This window comes from Rousettus aegyptiacus, unplaced genomic scaffold, assembly GCF_014176215.1.
Source record: "Rousettus aegyptiacus isolate mRouAeg1 unplaced genomic scaffold, mRouAeg1.p scaffold_m13_p_9, whole genome shotgun sequence".
Lineage (NCBI taxonomy): Eukaryota > Metazoa > Chordata > Mammalia > Chiroptera > Pteropodidae > Rousettus > Rousettus aegyptiacus.
The window spans coordinates 104499955-104521467 of NW_023416312.1; the positions used below are offsets into that span (position 1 = coordinate 104499955).

At 35.2% G+C, this 21513-nt stretch overlaps 1 protein-coding gene and 1 non-coding gene across 2 annotated transcripts in view; both read right to left on the reverse strand.

The window, feature by feature from the left end:
* The window catches only part of TEX11 (testis expressed 11), a 143160-nt gene that overhangs the window by 72407 nt on the left and 49240 nt on the right, over positions 1–21513 (reverse strand). The window contains exons 9-12 of the mRNA XM_016132609.1: positions 9395–9449; positions 6509–6604; positions 2590–2671; positions 182–260 (exon numbers count right to left, since the gene is read on the reverse strand). Of these exons, the coding sequence (XP_015988095.1) occupies positions 182–260; positions 2590–2671; positions 6509–6604; positions 9395–9449 (312 nt within the window). The remainder of the gene's footprint in view (positions 1–181; positions 261–2589; positions 2672–6508; positions 6605–9394; positions 9450–21513) is intronic.
* Positions 5927–6045, reverse strand: LOC118608271. Its single transcript, XR_004952982.1, has one exon. It is a non-coding gene; the product is annotated as a 5S ribosomal RNA (ribosomal RNA).

Sequence of the window (21513 nt, forward strand, 5' to 3'; positions counted from 1 at the left end):
TTTAAATCATTAGACAAGCTGTTCCATCGTCTAATTTGATCAGCACAATGGCAAACACTGTGCTCTGTGAATATAAATGGAGATACATGATACATAGACACAGATATATATTCAACATGCGCTTGTGGAAACCTTAGAAAAATGTCAGTCTTTAGAGAAAATAAAATCAATTCTTCTGTACCTTTCATAGTCAATCAGCAGTTTGGCAATGTGCAGACAGAAGTCTAAAGGCATGTTGAGATGTAGTATTTCCATGCCAACTAACAAAGAAAAAAATGAAATAATTATATCAGTTTCATATTTGAGGAAGCTTAAGCTATTTTCAGTAATTTTTCTCCATTCAAAATCTTCCTAAACGTTTGCCATATACCATGTCTTGCCAAGCAATTTATCGAAATCTCTTTATGAAGAATAATATCCAATGCTAGAAAGAGTGCAGTGAAACAGGCACTCTTAAATGAATGGCAAAGTAAGCCGGTAGGATCCTTTTGAAAAGCAATTTGGTAACACACTACACGAGAAGAACACGGTGGCTAAAAGCTTAAGGTCTGAAGTCAGACAGACCCATATTTGAAACCGCTTGCTACCTGTATGGCCATAGGCAGGTTACTTAGATTTTCTGTACCTTAGTTCTGTCATCTGTAAAATGAGGACTACATGACCAATCTCTTCGGGTTACTGAGAGGGTTACATAAGATAATGCCTGTAAAGTAAATAGCAAAGCTCCTAGTACTTAATAAGCATTCAATAAATGACAGCTGCTATTATTACTATTATTATTCTCTTCGCTTCAGAAATTATACTTCTGAAAAGCTATCTGAAATAAACATGGGGAAATGTTCACAAACAAAGATATTAAAAGCAGTGTCGACTATAATCACAATAAAAAAGACATTTACTCTGGGGGTGCGCTGTAGAGCCAGAACTGTGCTTGGTGCTGGGAATCCAGCAGTGCACGAAACACAAAATCCCTGCTGTCAGGAGCTCAGATCACAGAGGATGGACTGTGGATATTTTTAGTATTTACCAAAAATTTCCTTGATAGGCATATGCTACCCTTCCATAATTAAAAAAAAATTTATAATCATTTAATTTCGACTTTTTCTACAACAAAAATACCAGTGAAATTCTAATGCCAGCAGTTAGGTTGACCATTCTAAGAACAAAGTACTTTCACTAGCAAAAAAATAAAAATATAATAAATATAAGTTTCATATATTCTCTCAATACAACAAACTAAAAGATAATTTTATTATTCTAAACTATAGAAAATTTAGATTCAAACAAGTTTCCTAATTTGTAATCTGACACTGCAACTTCATTACTCTGAAGATTGAGAGTATCTAGATTGAGTTAAGTAAAAACAAAACAATCTGGAATAAAGAACAATTTCACTTTAAACTGTGCTTTTGATCTACATTTTGATAAAAAACGTAATGGGGAAATCTATCCAAAATTAATCCACTTCAAACCCGGTAACTCCAACAACCTCTTTAGTCTTCACACATTGGATTAGTTCGAAGAAGCTTGGTCCTTTAATCGCTTAGTTGGTCTCATTATTTCCCTAGTGTAAGAAAGGTGCAGTTGTCTTCCCAGTTCCTAGCATTGTTCAATCTGCACATACCGCAATGATACTGTTACCTAGAGACGCAGAATCTTCTACATTGCAGCTTCTGAGGTCTCTAAGCAATTGCTTAAGATTCTAGAGGTTACAGAACGTTTCAGCAGTATGAAATTAGCATAAATGTAGAGCTGCTTTCAAATTTGGTTATTGTCCTTTTTACAAACTGTTATTTATTGGATAATCAGTTATTATACTAACGTATAATTTTATATAGTAAAAATAAAGCAGCTCTATAATACAACTATATTTTTATACAGTAAAAAACAAAAAGCATGTATAGATTAAGAGAATTGAGAGTAAGTTATTTTTATGACTAACTAAAATACTGTTAAGAGGCCAGCACGCATAGAGGTTTTTTGCCTCACTTAATACAACTATACAGCAGTAACAACAGTAATAGTAGTAACTACGATAATATTACTGCACACTGTGCACCAGGTATGGTAGTAAGCACTTTATGCATATTTTCTTGACGGGTCCTCAGAACACAGTGAGAGAGACACTATTATATCTCTTTTGAAGGTGAAGAAACTGAGGCACAGAGAAGTTAAGTAACCTACCAAATGACCCACAGCTGTACAGCAGGATGTTTTACTTTGTGAGCTGTACACTCTAGTCCCTTGAGAATTTTGAAAAATAGCAATGTTTATACAAGTAATATAAAAAGCACAGCGTTATGAGGCTTTTTCAATCAATAGGTAATCTTTCTTCATAGTAACAGACAACTTCAGAAGGGTTGGACAGCTGCAATTCTCTGCTAGACTGAAAGAAAACCGATAGCTTTTATTCAGCTTGTTTTTACTACCGATTAAATTAGCTACTATTCTCTCTTTTTCTCTTCTTCTTCCCTTCCTATGTGATCAGTTTCATTCTCCGTTATCCTCAAATTATACTACAAAAGACCTTACATGCAACAAATTGGTGGTAATATTTCAAAATTGTGTGCTCTTCACACACAGAGATACCTCCAAAGAGTTCTTCATTAACTGTTTCGCCCATCAAGAGGATTTTCATCTTTAAGTGAAGCCCAGCTGGGTTTAAATGTTCCTATTTTAAACAAATAAATCAGAATAATATTAGAACTGTGGACTGTCAAAGACAATTCTCCAGTAATCATCAGTTTTATTCAACCACAGCAGGATGACTCATGATCAAAGCAAATCAAAATTATAAAAGATCAAATCATAACATCTGGTCTATCCCTGAGGATATTTTCTAATTATTTTATTCAATCTAAATGAAATACAAAAAAAAAGAACATGCAAACATTTCCACCCCATGGCAAGCATTTAATGGCAAAGTCAATACCTAAATTGTGTGAATGTAAGGTCATATCTTGTCTCAGTAAATAAAAACCCAAACATCAATTAGAATCTTTTCTTTTGAGATTTTAGTAACAGCCAAGTTATTTTGCAAACAATAGTTGAATGAAACAGAAACAGGATCCGCCTGTCACAATCACTATTCATAACAATGTACTCAGAATGGTTTCTGCAAGTCCTTGTAAGCTGGCTTGAAGCCATCTGTGATCTCTTGCCGGGTTTCACTTTTGCCTGACAGGGTACATCTTTAAACAGCTGGGTGAGATTAAACATGCAGTGTGGGCCCTCAGAACAGAAATCTTCTCTCTACAAAGTCATTTAGCCTTTACATGAACATTGTTCTCATTAGACCCAAACTCTAAAAATGGTTATAGCTATTCATGTGTGAGATGCCTTAAGAACGGAAAGTTAGGGAAAGTCAGCACTAGTATTAAAATGTTTTGTAAATATAGGTGATAGTAATACAAAAAAATAATAAACTGAGGTTGCAAATCGTAATTGTAATTTCTTGCATTACTAATTTTCCTGATGGCCATGTCGAAATACGTCTTAGGTTCGATTCCTGCTCATCTTTCAGGGATGTGCAGGTCTTGCAGGTTTGGCAGGAGCTGCTGAACTTGAGTCAAGACTCAGACAAGTTAGCATTCTGTTTTTCTCTTTGATTTCATTACCAAACAACTCCAGAAAATGAACAATACTTGGCTTTTGTTGTATCATCATCACCTATTCCTCTCTATAAACGTTTGCACTGTAGCGTCCATCCTTACTGTCTCTTGAAACTACACTTTCAGAATTCACAACTAAGTATCTAGTAAATCCATCAGCTTTCTCCCTACCGTCAATTTCCTTGTCTCATCTAATTTTTCTCGCTGCTGTTAGTCACTCTTTTTTTTTATTACCAGCTACTGGAAAACAGGATCCAGGTATAACAAATTTTCAAGGCAAGCACCATGAGTATTGCTTTGCAGATGAGGAACCCAAGCCCAGATGGAGTAACTTACCCATGCTCACACGGTCGGTAAGTGTCAGAGCTAAAATTTGAATTCGAATCTCTCTGACTCTAAAGGCCATAATCTTTCCACTATAACATGCTGCCTTCTTTGAAGCTCTTTCTATCTTTGGCCCGCCTATCATTACACTGTCCAGGTCTCCTACCAGCTCTAAAGATGACTTTTCCATTTTTTCTTTACTGTGAAGTAATGATAAGACAAACACCTTGTTCTCCCCACATCAGTTAAGAGGCAGAACACTACCAGCACATTAGAGGACTCTGGTGTACTCTTGCCCATGAGAATCCTCCTCACTTCCCCACAGAGGTAAATGACACCTTGAATTTTGTGCAGTAATTCCCTTGCTCTTCCTTATAAATACTCTATATACTATTTGGTTTGCTTACATTTGAAATTCATTCAAACAGAATCATACTGTACATAAATTCTTCTGTGACTTATTTCTTTCAGTCAATACCACAATTTTAAGATTCATTCATGTCAGTGCACAAAATTAATTTATATGTTTCCATTACTGTGTAGTGTGGTCCTCTAAGAGTATTCCCTGCTTTAGCATCACTTAGAAACCCGTGAGAAATGCAGGCCCCATCCCAAACCTACTGATCAGAAACTCTGGGGGTGGGGCCGAGGAAATAAATTGTGTGTGTGTGTGTTGTTTTAGGAAAAAGTGTAAAATCATTATTACTGGTTTGCATTATGAAAAGTTTCCATTTCAACATAAATTCCAGTACCTGTTTAGTAAGGTAATAAGAAAACTGTGTTTTGACAGACGTTCTCATTAACATTTAAGCAAGCCGAAGTGTGAGAATGAGTCCTCTACAGTGTTCCATTCTATGACATCACAACTTATCTACCTGTTCTACTTGGGACATCTTGAGTTGCTTTCAACCCAATTGATATTATGAATAATCCTGGCATCAGCTTTCTATACACTTCTAGTACATAAATGCTAGAACATTTCTACAAAGTATATAACTAGGAGTGAGGTTGCTGGGTGGTTCAAATTTATCAAGTAATGTCAAATCGTTATCCAAAGTAGTTGTATCGACATTCAAAAAACTGGAAATAGGAGGGGAACTTCTTCAACCTAATAAAGGGCATCTACAGAAAACCCACAACTAATGCCATACTTTAATGGTGAAATACTAATCTGGAACAAGACAAGGATGTCCATTCTTGCCATTTCTACTCAATACTGTAATGGATGTTCTTGCCAGGTCAATTAGGAAAGAAAAAGAGATAAGAGGCATCTAGATTGGAAGGAAGAAGTAAACCTATGTCTATTTGCAGATGAAATGATTTTATATGTTGAAAATCCTAAGGAATCTGATAAAAATCTTATTAAGGCTAAGAAACGAGTTCAGCATGGTTATGAGACTTACTGGGGTGACCACTTCACGAGTCACTACATTGTACACCTAAAACTAATCTAATATTGTATGACTACTATAATTGAAATTTTTTTCTATTTTAAAAATTTAAAATTAAATAAATGAGTCCAACGAAGTTGCAACATCGATTATTTTAAAAATCAACGGGTGAATCTGGGCAAAGTGTATGTAGGTATTCTTTGAAGCATTCTTATTCTTGCAACTTTCTAAAATGTTCATGTCTATTAATATTTTTATATTTTAAAAACTTTTATGTTAAAGTTTTTCAACATTGAAGAACACCATCCACATGGCATAAATTTCATAAATATATAATTCAAGTAAATGGTCTGTTTGGGAAATTATATTTTCTGGTAAGTTGAACTATAATTCAATTTCATGCTTCTAATCATGTTGAAAATATTCTACCTAAAATGTATCGGTATATTTAATTGCCTTATTGAGTAAAACTTATTGATCCTGATTGAATCTCTTTTTAACCAGTTTCTTTCTTTTTTTTTTAGGCGAGGCAACCCTTGGTTAACCTCACAGACTGCAAGGACCTCGTCAGCTTACAACCCTTTATGTTTCTGTTTTTTACGCCTACAGCACCTGGTCTTCCTAGGTGGTCTCCCATCCAAGTACTAATCAGGCCCAAACCTGCTTAGCTTCTGAGATCAGACGGGATCAGGCTTGTCCAGGGTAGCATGGCTGTAGACTTGTTCAGGGTAGCATGGCTGTAGGCTGACTGAAATCTTTTTTTTTAAATGGTCATCAGCCTGACTATTAGTGTCCCTTGTCCAGGAGTGCAGAGGTATGTATGCATGTGCATGCATATGTATATATGCATGTCCCCATTTATATATGAGCATGAAAAGAAAATCATTGTTAAAACTAAATTCCATTATCTGCCTGTTTTATCTTCATTTCCTCCTTTATCATAAAAACTCACAGTGGAGAGAGAAGCCTTTCTGTTTCACTCAAAATAATTTTTTTTCTGTTGTCAGTAAGGTATATTTTAATTTTTCCTTTCTTTGCTGCAAAAGACTGTAACAATCCATTCTTTAAAAAAAAAACTAGGAATACTAAAGCAAATGTCTAAACTAGATTTCCAAATGTGAATTGATGCTTTAAAAAATTCATTAAGCTAGTATTCAAAAGTAAAAAAAAAACCTCTCATACCTTGTTTGCTAGATCTATAGTACTGAGAGCCTTGTTGTAATAGTCTCTGTCATTCCAATCCAAATAAACATTGGCTAGTAACCGCAGAACTTTAGCCTGTAATTAAAAACAAGAAAAAGCACACAGCTGAGGGTTAAATTGCAGTACAATAGCTGAGCAGCACTCAGACAGTGGCAGGCATCTTCTCAAACAGAAGTCATCACTATGAAATAGCATTTCCTTAAGTAACCACATAGTCTTGGGATATCTCTCTTCATTATGCTACCCACACTAAATACTGTCTGAGGATTTTACAGTAGTAGCTTACTTAAATTTAATATAATTGTGTCAATATAATTATTTTCTTAACAATTTTTTAGCATTAAAGTACTTTATCAACCCCACTTTAAAAATAAAGGAAACTAAGGCTAAGGCACAACAACATTTAATTTAATCATCTTACTACCTACGGTATAGGTGGCACTGTGTTAACTCTCCATCAAAACCGATAAATAGAAAGACACAATCCTTCTCTCACACTTTACATTTTAGTTGAGATCAAGCAATTGGACCAGGGGATACACACCACCATTTCAGTAGGCACAGATATACTTTCCTAGAGAGATTTCTCCCAACTCAGCTGAGTTTTAAAATCAATAACGTATTGCTGAATTGAGCCAGTTTCTCCAGCCAGGTCTCCACTGATAAGGGGAATAACAGTAACTCTACTCAGGGTATACATATTTAACCACAGATTCACATTTTGAAAAAAGGATCCCTATTTCAATGAAGAATCTGCCTCTAAATATAGGAGGACCAGGTAAGGGTGATGATCTAACCTTAAAAAACTATGTTAAGCATATTAAGGCTCTACAAAACTAGAAAAAAGACATTTAGGGTATCTTCTGAGTTTTTAATTTAAAAGCTAAGATGGATCAAGACAGGCATATATAATGTACTTAATATCATTATTATTGTGGAATAACTCTCAACTTATAAACTGCCCCAGAGGACTTTTATGGAGTAAATATAGTATCTCTGAGAAACACTGCAACTGTTTCATAATAGTAAAAGGGTCAAACAATCAGGAAAAAAAACTCTAACGAAGTGGATGAATCTCAAAACTATTGTGCTAAGCAAAAGAAGGGAGACGTAAAACAGTACATACTGTATAATTCCATTTATGCAAAGTTCTAGAAATGCTGAAAATAATTTATAGCAAAAAAAGTCAGAATAGTGGTGTTATTCTGGGGTTGGAACAGCTATTAACTGAACCAAGAGAAATTTTGAGGGTGATAGGAAGTTCCGTAATTTTATCTGTGGATTGTCACAAGACTGCATAGATATATTAAAATTCATCAGACTGTACAATTAAAATTGTACCATTTAGTATATATAAATTATACCACAACGAAATACCGCTGGCATGGAAGAAAAACTACTTCACCAACTACACTTTAATAAAATACTGAAAACCAAAAAAAAAAAGGAAAAGCTATTTCATAAAGTACTTCATAATCTTCCCTCTCTATACTTCACAATATAAATATGACACTTCTTTTTTTTTGTATATTACATTTTGGTCAGACTTAAAGCCTATCTTCCATGCTCACTTCCTCCTCCAGACATCTCATCCAGACCCTCCCTTTTACGGCACGGACCTCATCTACTTGTCAGGAGCAACCTACTAGAGGCTTCTCCAACTAGTCTCGTCAACCCTGACAGGCTCTCCCTTCTGTGTGCCCTTGTCTACAAACTTACTTCGGATCGGTAAACCACACGGTTTATCGCTAATTTTTCCCAAATTGTTTCACTTGTACTCAATTTTGAAATCAATTTTTGAAATTTTAATTGAAGTATAAAATACAAAAAAAGTGCAAATCTGCAGAGCACAGCCCCATGGTGGCATAAAGCGAACACATGGATGTCAACGACACGGAAACCAAGAAACTGAACACTGACGATGGGCTCCCCTCGGGCCCCTGTCCACACACTATTCCAACCAGCACGACCAAGCGCCTGACTTTCCAGCATCATGCCTCAGTTCTACCTGCTCCTGACACATTCACGGAATCACGCAGTATGTCCCCCTTTATAACTTGCTTTCTTTAGTCCACATCGTATGTCACAACATCCATATTTGTTGCAATTCTTATGGATCGTTTATTCTCATTTCTATATAACATCCCCTTCTGTCACACTATCACAATACATTTTTTATTATTTTTAATTGTGATAAACTACACATAAAATAAAATTGACTGTCTTGACCATTTTTAAGTGTATGGCTCAGTAGAGTTAAGTACATTCACATTGTCATGCCACCATCGCCACCATTCATTTCCAGAACTCTTTTAATCTCATAAAACTGAAATTCTGTAACCATTGAACACACACATACACACACAGGTATGTATACATTAATACATACATACATACATACATATATACATACATATATATGCATATATATATTCAGTAATGGATGTTCAAACAAATTTCATTTTGCTATGGCATGTATCAAATTAGTTTTATATCAGATTTGATTACATAATCACATTTTTCTTGACTAAATATTAAAATTAACTCCCATACCAAGCACGATCTATCTGGATGGTTAGGGGAATACCTAGAATTTTTCAACATGCAATACTAAAAGCTAAAACTAATATAGCTAAACAATGTTTAAGCACTTTACATACATTAATTCATGGATACAAAAATCTACCCATAGGATAGATTCTATTAGTATATCAATTTTACAGTAACTAATACACTGAGATATTAAATGACATGCCCAATAGACAATCTTCTCACAAATGGGAGGATAGACTACTATAATTTTGCGACGATAACATAAACTATATATTCTGAACCTACTTGTGCAATATTTAACATGATACTTACTAGCATTTCTGGTTCGGCAGAACTCTTTTCCATCTTCCCAATATCATAACTTTGGCTATAATTTAAAAGGGAAAAATATATATGTATAAGTATCCAATTCAAATTATATTTTTTCAAGATTATGTATTACTAAGAAGACATGGTATAATTATACTTTATTCCAACTTTTCTTTTTTTCTACAAAAGATTGTTAGGTGATTAATATAAGAAAATCATTTGTATAAAGCAATACTTTCTAACCATAAAGAAAAAAACACAATTTCCTCAGGATGTATATCAAATAAATCAACACTATAATTATATTATTGCTATTTTCCATTAAACTAGTATGTACAAGCTCTTAATGGGTACATTTTAAAGTCTAAGTAACATAAATGTATTTTAAAAAATAAAACAAATACAGGAGTTTTCACAGAAACAAATGTTTAGCAATATTTGTTGAGCTTCAAAACACCCTTGTGAAGCACTTTTAGTTCCATTTTGTAGCTGAAAGAACCAATTTAGCAGTTAAGTGATTTCTAATATTTCCTAAATTAGTATTGAAAATGAGAGTGAGGGGCTAGGGAGTAAAGAAATTTGACTTTCAGTTTTCTGCTTTAATTACCAAACCATGTATCTATGGGACATGCTGATAACCACAAATAAAATATTAATATGAGCCTCAGGATTTCAAAACCTAATACTTAAAAAGCAAAACAAAGATCACTCACCATAAAATTGGTGTTCCAAGGGAGGATTGTCAATAAAATCTCAGTGAACTGAACTAAATTGAAAACATTACTCTGAAATATTTCTCGTTTAAAAACTCTAAAAGACCCAGAACTAGCAAACTGAGTTTTCAACTTGCTATCAAGGATACTATAATTCTGGCCTAGTCGTTGTAAGCCCTATCACACAGAGGTCTCCTTTGGTACATTAAACCTTCTACATCTAGTTTTTTAAAAAGTCAATGAGGATGAGACTTTTGTAACAGTGGTATATGGAGTTCTTGAACCCTCTCTCCAGTGAGTGAAAAAGCTATTTTCCTGGAAAAATCATAAAAATAAATGACCATTTAAAGTCTCTGTAAACTATCCTAAGGGTATACAGCAAATGGAAAAATATTTATTATAAAAAATCAACTGAATCTCAGTAAAAACAGTGAATGTGTGTGGCATTTGAGCTCTTACCTCCTACCCGCACCTGCTGCTATGCACACTGGCTCCATGTGACGAGAACTACTCCAGATGGGTGCTGTGCAGAAGGTGGGAATTCACTCTGCCTCCAGTTCATATACTCCCAGGCTATCGTTTCACCTTGGGAGGGGCAGGCTGCCAGTCTTTCTCATCTTCCCTAGGCCTGTGCTGTTTGGAAGTGTTATTCTGGGCAGGTACAATGGAAGAACTGGGTCTTCCTTTCCCCACCCAGCTATCACTCTTAGAGGAAGGACTCTGCCCCAAGTGTGAAAGATTAAGAATATAAGGCCCCAACAAAAACTGAAATCATAGCAACCGTTTTCTCCAGTCACAATGGTATGAAACCAGAAATCAACTACAAGAAAAAAAACTGAAAAATATGCAAACACGTGGAAGCTAAATAACATGCTACTAAACAATGAATGGATTAACAATGAGATAACAGAAAAAAATCAAAATATACCTAGAGACAAATGAAAATAAAAACATGACCCAAAATCGATGGGACACAGTAAAAAGAGTCCTAAAAGGGAAATTCATAGCAATACAGGCTTACCTCAAGAAACAAGAAAAAGTTCAAATAAACAAGATAAACTTACACTTTAAAAAAACTAGAAAAAGAACAGCAAACAAAGCCAAAAATGACTAGAAAGAAGGAAATAATAAAGATCAGAGCAGAATTCAATGAAATAAAGTCTAGAAAAATAATACAAAAAATTAACAAGACCAAGAGCTTCTTTGAAAGGATAAACAAAATTGATAAACCCTTAACCTGACTAATCAAGGAAAAAAGAGTGGACTCAAATAAATAAAATCAGAAATGAAAGAGAAGCAACTATGGACTCCACAGAAATACAAGGGATCCTAAGAAAATGCAGCAACAATTATACACCAACAAACAGAACGATCTGGAAGAAATGGATACATTCCTAGAAACATACCATCTCTCCAGACTGAGTCAAGAAGAAACAGAATATCTGAACTGACCAATTACCACCAACGATATCAAATCAATAGTCAAATAACTCCCAAAGTACAGAAGCCCTGGACCAGATGATTCATAGGAGAATTTTATCAAACATTCAAAGAATTAATGCCTATTCTTCTTAAACTATTCCAAAATATTCAAGAAGAGGGAAGGCTCCCTAACTCCTTTTATGAGGCCACCATTACCTTGATTCCAAAACCATTACAAACACATTACAAAAAAAGAAAACCATAGGCCAATATCTCTTATGAGCATTGATGCAAAAATCCTCATCAAAATATTAGCAAACCAAATTCACGAATACAGTAAAAATATCATACATCATGATCAAGTTGGATTTATTCCTGGGATGCAAGGTTGGTACGATACCCACAAGTCAATTAATGTAATATACCACATTAACAAATTGAAAAGATAAAAACCATATCATCATATCAATAGATGCAGAAAAAGCATTTGACAAAATCCAGCATCCATATATGATCAAAATTCTCAGCGAAGTGGGAATAGAAGGAACATACTCAAACATAATTTAGGCCATATATGACAAACCCACACTAATATCATACTCAATGGGGAAAGCTAGAAGTGTTTTCCTTAAGATCAGGAACAAGATAAGGATGGCCACTTTTATCACTTTTATTCACCATGGTATTAGAAGTCCTAGCCACAGCAATCAGACAAGAAAGAAAAATAAAAGGCATCCAAATAGGAAAGAAGTAAAATTGTCATTATTTGCAGATGACATGACACTATATACAAGGGATAAACCCTAAAGATTCCACATACATACAAAAAAAAACCTGTTAGAACTGATCAGTGAATTCAGTAAAGTAGAAAGACACAAAATTAACATTAAGAAGTTAGTTGCATTTTACACACCAATGATGAACTTTCAGAAAGAGAAATTAGGGGGGGGGAATCCATCTACGATTACATCAAAAACAATAAAATATCTAGGAATCGAATTAACCAAGGAAGTATAAGACCTGTTCTCAGAAAATTATAAATCACTGAAAAAAGAAATTGAGGACGATACAAATAAATGGAAGCATATACTGTGCTCATGGGTAGCAAGAATCACCATCATTAAAATGTCCATACCACCCAAAGCAATCTATAAATTCAATGCAATCCCTATCAAAATGCCATGGAATTTTTTACGGAGCTAGAACAAATACTAAATTTATGTGGAACCATAAAAGATCCCAAATACCCACAGCTATCTTGAAAAAGAAGAACAAAGCTGGAGGTATCACAGTACCTGATATCACACTATACTACAAGGCTACAGTAATCAAAACAGCACGGTACTGGCATAAAAACAGATACATGGATCAACAGAACAGAACAGATGGCCCAGAAATAAATGCACATGTATATGTTCATTTAATATATGACAAAGGAGTTAAGAATATACAATGGGGTAAAGACAGTCTCTTCAATAAATGATGTTGGGCAAATTGGATAAAGAAATGCAAAAAAAAATGAAACTCAATCACCTTCTTAAACCATATACAAGAATTGACTCAAAATGGATTAAAGACTTAAATAGAAGACCTGAAACCATTAAAGTTCTATAGGCAGTAATCTCTCCGATACTACTACTAGTAATTTCTTTTTGGATATATCTCCTCAGGCAAGTGAAACGAAAGAAAAAAACAAATGGGATTACATCAAACTAAAAGTTTGTGCACAGCAAAGGAAATGAGCAACAAAACGAAAAGACAACCAACTGAATGGGAGAAGATTTTCGCTTACAATACATCTGATGAGGGGTTAATATCCAAAATATATAAAGAATTCGTACAACTCAATGACAACGATGACAACAAAAAAAAACAGTCCAATTAAAAAATGGGCAGAAGACCTGAACAGACATTTTTTCAAAGAGGAGATATAGATGGTCAACAGACATATGAAAAAATACCCACTAATCATAAGGTCACTAATCATCAGATAAATGCAAATTAAAACCACAAAGAGATATCACCTCACACCTGTCAGAAGAGCCATCATCAATAAATCAAAACAACAAGTATTGGCAAAGATGTAGAGAAAAGAGAACCCTCGTGCACTGTTGGTGGGATTGTAAATGGGTACAGCCACTATGGAAAACAGTCTGGAGGTTCCTCTAAAAATTAAAAATGGATATACTTTTTGACCTAGAAATTGTACTTCTGGGTATTTATCCAAAGAAAACCAAAACAATAGTTTGTAAAGCTCTATGCACCCCTATGTCATGGCAGCACAATTTACAATAGCCAAGATATGGAAGCAACCTAAGTGCCCATCAACAGACAGATGACTAAGTAAAGAAGTTATGGTTCATGTATACAATGGAATATTACTCAAACATAAAAAAATGAAATCCTACCATTTGCAATGATATTAGAGGTTATTATGGTGAGCAAAATAACTCAGAGAAAGATAAAACCATATAATTTCAATTATATGTGGAATCTAAGGAACAAAAAGAACAAACTAATCAAAAACAGACTCGCAAATACAGTGGACAATTTGGTAATGGACAGAGGGAAAGGAGTTTGGAGTGAAGAGTTCAAGAAGTACAAATTAGTAGTAGAGGGTCACGAGGATGGGGAGCATGGCATAGGGAATGCAGTCAGCAGTAATATAATGGCTGTGTAGAGAGGCAGAGGAGAGAAAGAGTAATCAGGGGGATAGTTTCATAAACTATATAAATGTTTAACCAATGTACTGTATATTTGAAACTAATAATCAAATCAAATCACATGCTTTAAAAAAAAGAATACTTGGATGTGGTTCCATAGTGCAGCGAATAGCACGTCTGCTTTACACGTGGAAGGTCCTGGGTTAGCGTCCCAGTGCAATCACAGTACGTGGTCTATGGTCTTACCACTCTGAACAAGCCCGATGTCTGATCTCAGAAGCCAAGCAGGGTCAGGCCTGGTTAGCGCTTGGATGGGAGACCACCTAGGAAGACCAGGTGCTGGAGGTGTGATAGATATAGATAGATAGATAGATAGATAGATAGATAGATAGATAGATAGATACTAGGCCCGTCATTACCTTCACCCAGACTGGCTCATTAGGCAGAGTTTCCACACCAGGACGACATGCTAATAAGATCACAGGCTACCGACTCTTTAACACCCACTCTGAGGGCAGGGTGTCACTCCAGGAAAAGCATTCCATGCTCCCGCCCCCGACTCCAGTAGTGTGGCACAGACGTTCTGCCCAGAGGAGAATAGGCAATAAGGAAGAAGAACTTGGCACCATAGCCCGAGGGGATTGAGTTTACCTGGAACACAGAGGGAGAAGTGCCTGTCTAAGGGCACTGTTAGAAACAATAGAGATCTTGACCGTGATCATTTAAAAGGGGACTGGGAGCTCCAGATCACAGTGGCAACAAATGAAACAGCAAAGAGCCAGAAGATTCACAGAGGGGAACAAGACAGCAAGAACAAGCCTGGGCTCCCACTCACCCCTGAGGGAATGGAAGGTTAAGCCTACGTGTTAGGCTGCACCCACTCAGGAGAAATCAGAGAATGATGTGGGGTCAACTGAAAAGTGCTCCTCGAGAAAGGTGCAGATCCATCAGCAAAGAGCCTTGAGCCTGAATGGCTCAAATGGCTTCAGGAGAACTTCTTACCAAACACCTGAAAATTAAGCTACTCTGATCCAGGGGTGATGGTGTGAACCCCCAAGAAGATTCATTTGATGTGAACTCCAAAAAGGAATTTATCCTCTGAAATGGGTTCCTCATGGTCAGCTGAGGGCCCAAATCTCATAAAGAATAAGAGCCTAGCAGCCTTCTCACATACTATGTCTACCCAGAAGAGCCTCAGATGTCCTGTTTGTTAATGCCCTCTGAGTCGACCACTGCCAGGAAGCCCTGGTTTCATCTTTCTACCAACAAACTGAGACCTGCCCTGGTCAATCAGAACTGCACAATTTAGATACCTCGTTTACATAAAACAGACCTAATTGAGAATCTGGGTGGGAACTTTCGGTGTAAAAGGAGGCCTCCCCTTTGTCTTGGTGGAATGCAATCTAAGTTGCTACCTGAACCTGTCTCCGAGGCTGCAGCACCTTTTTACTCACGTAGATGCCTTTTATTCTTTCTTGTGGTCTAAAATTAATTTTGGTTTACAATAGTAAAGAAGCCACACTTAAAAATGAAAAACCAAATCATACTTCTGGTTTTTGGTTCCATGTGTAAGAAGCTTGGAAGTCACTATCCCATCCTAACAACAAGTGAAAAGCTGAGCATAAAAAACCAGCAACTCTTCTTGGATCCATAAGAGAGGGGAAGACACAGGGCAAACTACTTCCACAAAGACCAGAGATACAGGCAAGCAAGCACAAGGAGTTGTGGCTTACCACAGGAGAAACTCAAGAGCAGAAACTTCCCAGGAAACCAGTGCCAGAAGAGGAAATCATGAACTTCAAAACAGAGATCACTGGAAGCACAGTGTGGACAAGTCTGAGAGTTAAAAACTCCAAAGGAATATAGTCTTAGGGGGGCACCCACAATATTCTCAGATAGACTTACAAGAGGCTCCACTGGATTCCCATAGCAAATATCAGGAGAAGAATCCTCCTGGCTTTTTGGCAGGAGAGGAGGCTAAAAGAAACTATTTCAAACCTCAGAGCAATCTATTTATCTTAGTAAGACTTGTCCTCAGAGGAAACTAGTTACCCCAAGCCTAACCTCCTGGGGTATTAACCAAGCCTAACTGACATAGGGAAAAGAAATACTCACCCCTACCCTACTGTAGCCATTCTGCACCACCTAAAATGGGAGAAAAAAACTGAGAAACAGTTGTGAAATTCACAGTTCAGAGGCATAGTCTCATCAAAAGGACTGAGAACTAATCATAGGGCTACAGAATTCCTCCACTCCCTACAAACCTAACCATTGCACTAAGAAGATCTTACTTACAATAATTCCTTTCACTCAGTGCATCATGTCCACCTATGAAGAAAATTTACAAGGCACATCAAAAGGCAAAAACAATTCAAAGGGACAGAGCAAGCATCAGCACCAGACATGGAAGAGCTGTTAGAATCATCAGGCTGAGAATTTAAAATGACTATGGTTACTTATTCTAAGGGCTCTAATGGATAGAGGAGATAGATGACCAATGTAAGCAAAGAGATGGAAATCCTAAGAAAGAACCAAAAATAAATACTAGAGATGAAAATCATTGTAACAGACGTGAAGAATGTCTCTGATGGGCTTTTTAATAAACTGGACATGGATAAGGAAGATTCTATGAGCTAGAAAATATATCAACATAATCACTGAAAACAGAAAGGCAAAGAAAACAAAGGTTGAAACAAAACAACAGAATATCCAAGGACCGTGGGATAGCTACAAAAGGTGTAACATAAGTAAAACAGAAATAACAGAAAGGGAAAAAATGTGAGAAAGGAACAGAAGCAATACTTGAAAAAATAATGACTGAGAATTTCCACCAAATTAATATCCAATACCTAAGTGCATATCCAGGAAACTTAGGGAACATCAAGCAAGATAAATGCCAATAAAATTACACTTAGACATATCATTTTCAAATTACAGAAAATCAAATATAAAGAAAAAAAAATCCTGAAACAAGCCATAGGGGGTAAACATCTTATCTATAAGGATGCGGAGATAAAAATTACACCCGACTTCTCAGAAACTATGCAAGATGAGAGCAGAGTGAAATATTTTAAGTGTTGAGAAAAATACCACTAACCTAAAATTCTGTACGCTGTGAAAATATCATTCAAAAGTGAAGGAGAAATAAAGACTTTTTCCTTTTGAGGGAATTTGTTGCCAGTAGACCAATCTTACAAGCAATATTAAAAAGAAGATCTTTGGAGAAAGAAACCATTTTAATGAGTTTTGCTGATTATGGAGGAGGCTAAATATGTGTGCGGGTATTGAGCATGTGAGAAAATTCTGCACCTTCCTCTCAATTATGTTGTAAACCTAAAACTGCTCTAAAAAATATCAAATCACACTCATACTTGGGGAGTTCTTAGAGACTGTGAACATGCTCAAGACTACCCTTTCAGGCATGACCAGAGAGAAAACCTGCTAGCTCCTAGCCTCTGGCCGAAGTTATAAATTCACTGAACTGTGGACAAGGTGGAAATCTAACTGGCGAGGTGGACTTAAATGCAATCTTTGACCTATAAGTGGCTTCCGTAGATGCAGGAGTGAACCCTAGAAAGCCACGAAAAGACAAAAACAAAGGGAAAAACTCTGAACAGGAACATAAGAGGTCACAGACTGTGTGGGGAAAAATAGACTTCATAGAATTAGTCAAATCGAGTGGCCAAATGACCAAACAACAGAAAGAACAGTAAGTTCCAAAGAGGGGGAGGGATCGATAACCAAACTTGTTACGATATATTATGCAAAATGTGTAATTTTCAACAAAATATTACAAGACATACAAGAAAACAGTAAAGTGTGGCTCATACAAAGGAAAAAGAACAGACACTAGAAACTGCCTTTCGGAGGTCCCAGATATTGCACTTAGCAGAAAAATATTTCAAAGCAGCTATTATAAATATGTTCAAAGAACTATGAGAAACCATGATTAAAGAAGTAAAGGAAGGTATGATAACAATGATTCATCAAATGCAGTGTAAGAGTATATCAATTAAGTGAGAGAAATTATAAAAAAGAACCAAATGGAAAATATGAAGTTGAAAAGTACATTAACTGCAATAAAAAATTCACTAGAGAGGCTCAACAGTAGATTTGAGCAAGCAAGAAAAGAATAAACACATTTGAAGATAGATTGATAGTGATTGTGCAAATCTGAAGAACAAAAACGAAAAAAAGAGGAGGTAGATGAGGGTAAAAAGGGGTCAAATATATGGTGACAGAAGATTTGACTTTGGGCGGTGAACACACAATGTACTATACAGATGATGTATTATTGAATTGTACACTTGAAACCTATATAATTTTATTAACCAATATTACCCCAATAAATTTTAAAAAGGGGAAAAAAGAACATAGCCCGAGAGAAATATGGGATATCATTACACACACTAATATATGCAAAATGAGAGTACCAGAAAGAGAGAAATGAGAAAGGGATAGAAAATATATTCAAAGAAATAATGGTTGAAAACTTCCCAAATTTGATGAAAAATAATAATCTACACATCTAAGAAGCAAAATGGGCTCCAAGTAAAATAATACAAAAAAATCCACACCCAGACACATTGTGACCAAACTACTGAAAGTCAAAGATAAACAGAAAATCGCAGAAGCAGTAAGAGAAATACGGTTCGCCATGTAAAAGGGAACAACAATAAGATTACCAGCTCACTCCTCATCGGAAACAGTGGGGGTCATAAGGCAGGGATGATGTAATCGAAGTGCTTAAAGAGAAAAAAAAACTGTTAACTAGGAATCCTGTACCTGGAAAAACTAATTTCCAAAATGAAGACTAAATAAATACATTCCCAGATAAACGAAAACTGAGAGAATTCATTGCCACCCAATCTGCCATACAAAAAATACAAAAGAACATTCTCCAGGCTGAAAGCAAGACAATAATCTGAATTCATATGAAAAGAGTGTTAGTAAAGTAATTACGTAGATAATTATAAAACACAGTACTGATTATCTATTTCTTCTTCTTTCCTTTCTTATTTAAAAAGCAACTACATTAAAACCTATAAAAATAAGATAAAATAAAAAACCATAAAATGTTGCTGTTAGAACAATACGTATGTGGCATGTTTGACACTAACGGTACAAAGTGGTGCAAATGAAGTTATAATTAGAGTAAGGAAATGATACCAGATGTTAACTCAAATCTACAGAAGCAAATAAAGAAAACCAAAAAGAATGATAAGACAGTAATATACCAGAAAGTCTATAAATATATTTGCGCTCTGCTTTTTTTCTCTCATTTTTAAAAAAATACATTAAGAGTATATAAGGCACTAATTATAACCATGTATTGTTGAGTTTTTAAACATATATACACATAACACATATAATAATAACAAAAAGAAAAGGGAATATAATAATATCAAAAAAGAGAAAAGGGAATGGAATTACATCAAAGTAAAGTTTTTACTGGAATAAAGTTAGTATAAATCTGAAGTAACTTCTAATAAATCAAGATGTATATTGTAAGCCTTAGAACAACCACAAGTAAAATAACTCAAATAATATGTAATTTTTTAACTGTTAAAGAAATGTAAATGGTATATTATAAAACAACCATTTAAGAACCAGCAATTCTCCTACTAGGTATATACACAAAAGAACTGAAAGCAGGGACTCAAGCAGCTACTTATATACCAGTGTTCACAATGGCATTATTCACAACAGCAAAAAAGAAGGAAACAACTGAAATGATCATCAGCCAATGAATGGGTAAACAAAATGTGGTAACTCCCTAAAACAGAATATTATTTACCCACAAAATACAATGAAATATTGCTACGACATGAATGAACCTTGAAAACATTATGCCAAGCAAAATAAGCCAGAAATAAAAGGACAACTATTGTATGGCTCTACTTATTTGAGGAACCTAGAATATGCAAAGACATAGACAGAAAGTAGAATAAGTGGTTGCCAAGGGCTGAGAAGAGTGGAGGCTGGGGAGTTAACTGTTTAATAGGCACGGAATTAGTTTGGGATGATGAAAACATTCTGGAAATGAGCAGTGGTGACGGTTACACAACATTAAAAATGTACCTAAAGCCACACACTTCAAAATAGTTAAAATGGCAAACTTTATGCTACATGTATTTTACCACAATAAATTAGTAAAAAGAAAGAAATGATGTTCTCATATATGCCACAACATGGAACAACCTTGAAAATAGTAGGCTAGTAAAATAAGCCAGACATAAAAGAACACATATCGTGTGATTCCACTTCATGAAGTATCTAGAATAGGCAAATTCAGAGAGACAGAAAGTGGATTAGAGGTTACTGGTGGTTGGAAGCGGGGGCAGAGATAATGTTTAAAAGTTACAGAATTTCTGTTTGGGTGACAAAAAAGTTTGGAAATAGATAATGATGATGATTACATAACACTGAATGTGATTAATGCCACCAAACTGTATGCTTAAAATGATTAAAATAGCATATTTTATGTTATATTGTATTACCACAATAAAAAATAAAATTCATTTTCAAAAAATATCCACTTAAGACAAAAGGAAGTAGTAAAGAAAGCAAAGAGGGGAAATTTTTCATGAGACATACAGAAAACAAAAAGCAAAAAGTCAGGTATAAATCCAACAATAACATTAATATTAAATATGAATGGATTAAACAATTCAATAAAATGGCAGGGATTTTCAAACTGGATTAAAAAAACAAGATCCAACTATTTGTTGTCAACAAGAGACACATTTTAGATTCAAAGATATAAAGAGGCTGAAAGTAAAGGAACGAAAGAAACTATACCATTTAAACAGCTACCATAAGAGCACTAGAGTGGCTATACTAATATCAGACAAAACAGACTTCAAGACAAAGATGTTACAAGATAAAGAGGGATTTTTTAATAATGCTAAAAGGGTAAATCCATCAGGAAGGTATAACAATTACAAACATATGGACCTAACAACGAAGACCCAAAATGCATGAAGCAAAAGTTGACAAAACTGAGTGAAGAGATACATTATTCAAATAACAATGATAGTTGGGGACTTCAATATCCCACTTTTAAAAATATACAGACGTAGGCAGAGAATCAAAAAGGTTACAGAAGACTTGACCAATACTATAAACCTACTAACCTAACAAACATTTATATCACACTCCACCCAATAATATTAGACTATACTTTCTTCTCAAGTGCACATAAAACATTTTCCAGAATAGAATATTCTTGGCCTTAAAAAGCCTCAGTAGACTTAAGAGGACTGAAATCACACAAAGTATGTTCTCCATCTACATGGAATTAAATTAGAAATCAAGAAGGAAC